Below are 6,261 nucleotides of genomic sequence, written 5' to 3' on the forward strand. Positions count from 1 at the left end.
TGATCATGAAGTCTCCGGGATGAATAAACGTTCGTAGTAGAGTGATTGATGTGATGCGAAAGTGTGGAGGAGTCTCTAGGTATAGTTTGTTGAAGGTTTTCATGTTGAAGATGGACGCAGTGGAGGACTGTTTTTCTTGGTAACCAGAAAAATTGGAGAATAGAACCCTGGTGTCATTGGCCGAGTGCCCAGACACTCTATTGCGTTCTTTACAAGTAACGTGTTTATGGCGTCTATGAGAACTGGAAGTTGTTTGGCTGGATACAGATGTTGAGGCGGTTTGCATGTCATCGGAGGTGTGGTGGCAAGAGGTAGAGGATAGCCTGTTTGTAGGAGACGAGACACATATGGGTCGTCTAGGATGGTCAAGTTTAAAGCAAACGTGCCTAGTCTTCCGCCGGGAGACAAGAAAATCGGAATGGCTGGAGTCGGAAGGTCCCAGTCGTTCTCCTGTTGTGAGTCATTTGGGGTTAGTGTCTTCTGACTTAGGAGAGGTATTGTTTCCCTGAAAAGGAAACTGTGCGTCCGCCTGATTTCCCTCCTCGCTGATTTCCCTCCTCGCAGACCTATTACTCAAAACTTCTCTAAGGTCTTGTTCAGAAGGAGTAAAGGCTGGTATTCTTCGGTCTTTCCTTTGTTCTTCAAGTTGATTTCTCTGGAGACGAAGTAAGTCAACAGTGACTTGCAGGGAAGTGTCCTTTTGGACTTCATGGGCGACCTCCTGTATGCGCCCAGCAAAAAGGGAGGGTGTTGACCATGGCATTTGGTACAGCCTGTTCTTAAATTGATCATCCAATGAGCAATGTTGTAACACCCCCAGTCTACGAAGAGTAGTGATACGTCCCGCATGGTGAGCAAGGAGGTCTAGTATAGCTTTCGTTTTATGCTGGATGAGGGTCACATCACCTCGAATACAGGATTCTTCCGAGGTAGTTGCATGAGCTAGAGCCGATGAAAGTGCTTCAGTTGCTGATAAAATAGTGGAGACCAACGGGAGGGTCCTTCGAGGTGAACGAGATCCCTATCATCCACTGAAGAAGCTGAGTACGGACGCTTAGGAGCTAATGTTGCGATGTCACCATCTAGTTCAGGAGCAATCAAAGACAAGCCATGAGTCCCTGCATCCGCCAATACAAAGCGTGGAGATTGAAGCTAATCACGTGGACGGCGAAAGGATCCAAATGCTTTGTCTAATTGGTGGCCATATCCTGTAGGATTGGTCTCGGAGGGAGTGTGATGTTCGGCGACGAGGCTGAAGGCACAACAAACGATGATAAAGTGTCCTCCGTTGAAGTGCTTTTTAACAATTGTAACTTATATGCTATCCAGATAAGTACAGTGATCGTATCCACTATGTCGAACCTCCCAGAAGACGAAGCTGAGGAGGTATAGTGGTCTGATGACTCTGATTCTGGTGATTGATCCACTGAAAGGGATGTAGTGGATGTCGATGCAGATGTTGGTACAGCAGGTGCCGGTTGAGGAAGACATGCTGCTGTTACAGACGGTAACAGAGAACGAATCTGTTCTGCTGGAATAGCAGAAAGTTCGCTAGGGATCCATGATGTATAGATAGCTTGAGATGGAGCTTGTGATGTTGCAGGAGTCTGTGATTTAGAGGAAGCAGGTGGGCGTCGAACCGGAGGTGGCGATGAGTAGGTGAAGTAGAACTCTGCCTATCTTTAGGTGAAGGACAACGGTAGCTGATCTGTGTGGTCTATTTCTCTCGTCGAGGAGAATCCTCATGACGATAAGAGGAAACGTAGCTTGACCGATAAGGTCTGTAATCCAGATCATTAGGATACCCATGCCATGGAGGGTGTGGATCCCTGTAGTGTGGGTATCGTTCCAACTCATGAGCGTAGGCACTATATAAAGTAGTGTTTCAAGGGTAATCACAACGTTGATGAAAATCAAAAGTGTGAAGGTAATCTCTTGGTCGAAACTCCGGATGGATGAGTGAAGGAGAAGATCGAGACATGTAGGATGAATGGCTAATAGACTCGTTGTAGCGTTCATCCTCCGAGCCTAGACGTTATGGGTCTGAATAGTCTCTGCGTGAGACATGATAAGGGGATGAGCGATAATCCCCTCGCCTGTCATAAGACGAGTAACGATCTGTAGGTGAACATTGCTTATCTCTCGAATGTCTCCGTTTCTTGGAGGTTTTATGATCTCTCGTGTCCTGTTGAACCTCATTTGAAGTTTGTCGATACTTAGGAGTCTGTTTGTCCTTCGAAGTTCAGTTCGATGACGTTCGTTAAACCTCAGTGGTTCGACGAGGCTCGAATCTCTTTTGTTTGTCCGAAGATGTATGATTCGAACGCGACTATGGCACCTCTGGAGTACAGTAATTTTCGAATGTTCGACGAGGTTCGGATGGTTGACGAGGTTCAGAGGATCGAAGTTCGGGGTTCAAGATTCGAGGTTCAAGATTCGAGGTCTGGAGGCCCGATATTCGTAGGTTCGGAGGTTCGTAAGTACGAGGAACCTTTGATGGTGGGATGTTCGGTGAATCATCTCAGTGTCGAGAGTGAGAAGTCCCAGTCCCTGTTGGTCCCAGTCTGAATGCTGATCCCCCGATGATTGCACTGAATAAAGTGCACTGAGTGTTGATGCTAGTCGATCCCGGGATGAATGTCTATCGCCTTGTGAATCCTCTCAGGAATGGGAGGTTCGTTAGCCTTGAACCGATGAGTCGTCATACGACTCCTGGTCCTGCGAAGATCGTCATATGGGAGATTTCGAACGACGGACCGAGCTCCATGTTAGTCGTTGAACACGAGGAGTTGAAAGTACGAACCTCGGTCGTGTTCGATACGTTGCCTGACGTAAGCCCGTCATCCACACTCGTGTCTTACGAGAGGACTCGTCGAATGTCCGAGTCTCGGGATGTGGACGGTAGGTTCGGCTTTGAAGGTGGATTCGTGGATACCTTAGACATGTCGTCTGTGAGAAAAGGGTCAGAGACTCCCTCAACGTCTAACGAGATCATGGGACCATTTTGATCCCTAGTAATCTGGCCCGCCGGTGAGGGTGATCGGGCCGATCTCACTTTCTTGATCGGTGTTTTTTTTGGCTTTCATGGATTTTTCTGCAGTCTTAGAGAGACGATCTGACACCCAACGCCAACATTTATGCAGGTACAGTTTGAAGGATTCATCTGGTAGATCGGAGCAGAGCTCGCAACACTCTAAAAAAACTGCATAATCCATGACAATCCGAACATTGGGGATGAGGGTCAGACGGAGAGAAAACACGTCGGCACAAAGTGCAGACAGGTCTCCGTGTAGACTGCTCGTCCATAATGAAGAATAACTTTCCGAAACAGGGATATAAGCAATTAGACGACAAAACATGAAGATCGCTTGCAAGCGAAAAAGAAAAACCCAAAATGGATTCCTGTAATAACAACACGTCACCACTGCGTGGCCATTTGAAAGAGAATGAGTTGCCTAGGAAAGACACGTGATCAGCGCAAGATGGTAAACCAGCATGCATAGCGCGCATGACCCAGTTCTGGGAGGTGACCGTGGCAATGTGAAGTATGACAGGGTTAATTAACTTTAGAAGCAGGAAACTTTTATTTCAGATACGTTTCCACTCAGAATCGAAAGAAGAAAGAGAAATGCATAGTCTGAGACAGGATAAGTTCAAAAATTGTTTAATTACTTTGTGACGCAGCGGTTTTGCACAGTAATATGATTGCCGTTATCCATGTTCAATATCAACGATCTCGATCCTCTCTGCAGCTACCTTGCCACCCCAGCCAATAATATGATACCTACTGCTTCCGAAAAGAAGCCTGGGGCATCATGTGCGTCAGGGAACCGCGCAATGTGATTGGTCGTGAACATTAGTAAAGGGGAGCAAAAAGCATCGTTTGGGGGGTTTTCACACGTGAAAAACTCCTGACATTTCCTGACACTTTCTGGACGCTCACAAAGTTTAATGTAGTTTTCGTTGACGAAAAGTGAACCCATAATGTACTGTTAATTTAATATCCCGCATCATTTTCTTGTGTCGCAACTTTTGTTGCTGAGTATATGTTACAGAATGGGAACACGTTTTCAGATTATGTGAAAGAGAGGGAACGAATGATATTGAGCTTTATTGAGATCTACAGATTTTGCCTGGCCCCATCGTTCTCGCAACTGTTCTGGCGGCCTGCAGATACTCGATTTCGGCCCAGATAACTTAATCAGGGGTTGATTTAATGAGCAACTTCTCAGGCTGTTGGATATGATGACAAGGCAATCAACCAATTGATTTAATCAATTTCGAGTCTTTTCGTTTACAATGATTTTACTATAAATTTACATAATTTTGTATGCTTCTATATAAATCTGTGAACATTTTGTGAACGTATCATGAACGAAGCTTTATGACAATAATCTAACTCCTGAGCTTTGGCTACGCGCTTTCACAGAGATGTGAATATGAAACAATGGAACAATTGGCGTATTGATTGTATAAGTACTATCTTATGAATATCAAGTAAATTATATTTACTTTAAACTCGCTTAGTGAGACTATTTCTCTCGGGATTTGGATTGTTCTCGCGGTTGTTGGACATGTCGAGATCACACGATTGTGTGATTTGATCACAATGTCCCATTGTCGACTTTATAGAACAGTACAAGCTTCTAAAAATACATGTAGATTACACTGAAGAGAACTTCTAAAACAGGATGGTTGTAACATTTGTACATACAAATTGTGGTATCTACCTGACAGGCTCCTCTTTGTAACGATCACCCTGCCATCCACGATGCCGATTAGGGTCCGGATGATATACGGAGGCTGACGGGAAGATATTTCCCTTTGAAATTCAGATGTAAGGCTGAAGGACACTGTCGAAGGCTGTATGTTGGTGAAGACGCCTGACATGGAGTCACAGGCAGTGCTGTTGTCACTGCTGGTGCTGTTCCCCACGTTCCCGTGACTGTCCTCTATTCCAACATTGCAGCTTAGCAGGTCTGCCGTTGCGTTAACTAGAACATAATTGCAAGTGGGCTCTATGCATTGTGCACAAGTGAGGTGACTGGCTAGGCCTATATACAGTTACCGCTAAATCAATCACTTATGTCTAGGAAAGGCAGAAATTAAATTTCTTTTCTTTTTTGGACTGATTACTAAGCATACACGAATACCAAGACGTCCGGTGCTAACGTAAACCAAAAATGTCGAGTTCTCCAGAATGCCCCCTTACTGTCACACTTGGACTTTCCTGACTTCTTGAATCCACTCTCGCAGGCGCAAGACGTCGTTAGATCGTCGTTACAGTGACCTGGCCAGCACCATCTATTGCTGATATAGGAGCAGGTTGCTGAAGTGTAATACGAAATGCTTAATTAAATGCGACAAAACCATTTCCATTATCTATACTTAAAGCAGAATCCATTGTACGAGTCCGACTGTATCTAACAATGTGTTTATCAATCAGTATAGAATAGTGATGATATCATGTCACAGAAACGGTGAGCGTATCCTGCCCGATCGGTGATAACCGTCACAAACACATAAGGGCGCTTAATTGTTCACCTGAAAAAACACGGGAATTACTAAGTAAGATAATAAAGTTGTTACATACAAACAAACATTTTCTAAGGTGAGGTTAAATGGGGTTAAACGTCGTGTTCAAGATTATTATTCAGTTTATATAGTTATGTGTGTCTCTTTGTGGCTTCTGCTACTTGTCAGTATAAATGCCGATGTTATAGAAGTGGCCACTGAGATGCTATGCCGCAATTTAACATGAATATCCCACTCAGACATAATATACTGACTCTGAGCCAACCAGTCATTGTTCAAACCCTGTCATTCCGAGAGTCAGGCAAGTACAAACTTTTAACGTTTTTTGCCATGACGCAACCGGGAATCGAGCCCCCGACCTTCTGCTCTTCGGGCGGACGCTCTACCACTTGACCATGGGGATGGTAGACAATTTCTGAATGGTAATGCAAAGAATTGTATAGCGATGATTAAACAGACATCATAGCACAACAACCATGAGACCCTCCTCATCCACTCACTGGTGTTCATTTAACGGGGACCACCTCCGTGGTCTAGTGGTAGCGTGTCCGCCTGGAGAGTGGAAGGTTGGGGGTTCGATCCACGGCTGTGTCATACCAAAAGACTTTAAAAGATGGTACTTGTTTTTACCTTGTCTAGCGCTCGACATTAAGCGGCTAAAACAAGGACTCGTTGGCTCAGAGTCAGTATCCTGTATCTGAGTGTGGTATTCATGTTAGACTGCGG

At 44.9% G+C, this 6,261-nt stretch overlaps 1 protein-coding gene across 1 annotated transcript in view; it reads right to left on the reverse strand.

Moving 5' to 3' along the window:
- The window catches only part of LOC139443840 (uncharacterized), a 31,267-nt gene extending 25,460 nt beyond the window's left edge, over window positions 1–5,807 (reverse strand). The window contains exons 1-3 of the mRNA XM_071224742.1: window positions 5,801–5,807; window positions 5,213–5,329; window positions 4,731–4,994 (exon numbers count right to left, since the gene is read on the reverse strand). Of these exons, the coding sequence (XP_071080843.1) occupies window positions 4,731–4,994; window positions 5,213–5,329; window positions 5,801–5,807 (388 nt within the window). The remainder of the gene's footprint in view (window positions 1–4,730; window positions 4,995–5,212; window positions 5,330–5,800) is intronic.
- Between the last annotated feature and the right edge of the window lie 454 nt (window positions 5,808–6,261).

This window comes from Haliotis cracherodii, unplaced genomic scaffold, assembly GCF_022045235.1.
Source record: "Haliotis cracherodii isolate W230 unplaced genomic scaffold, xgHalCrac1.p SCAF_5, whole genome shotgun sequence".
Lineage (NCBI taxonomy): Eukaryota > Metazoa > Mollusca > Gastropoda > Lepetellida > Haliotidae > Haliotis > Haliotis cracherodii.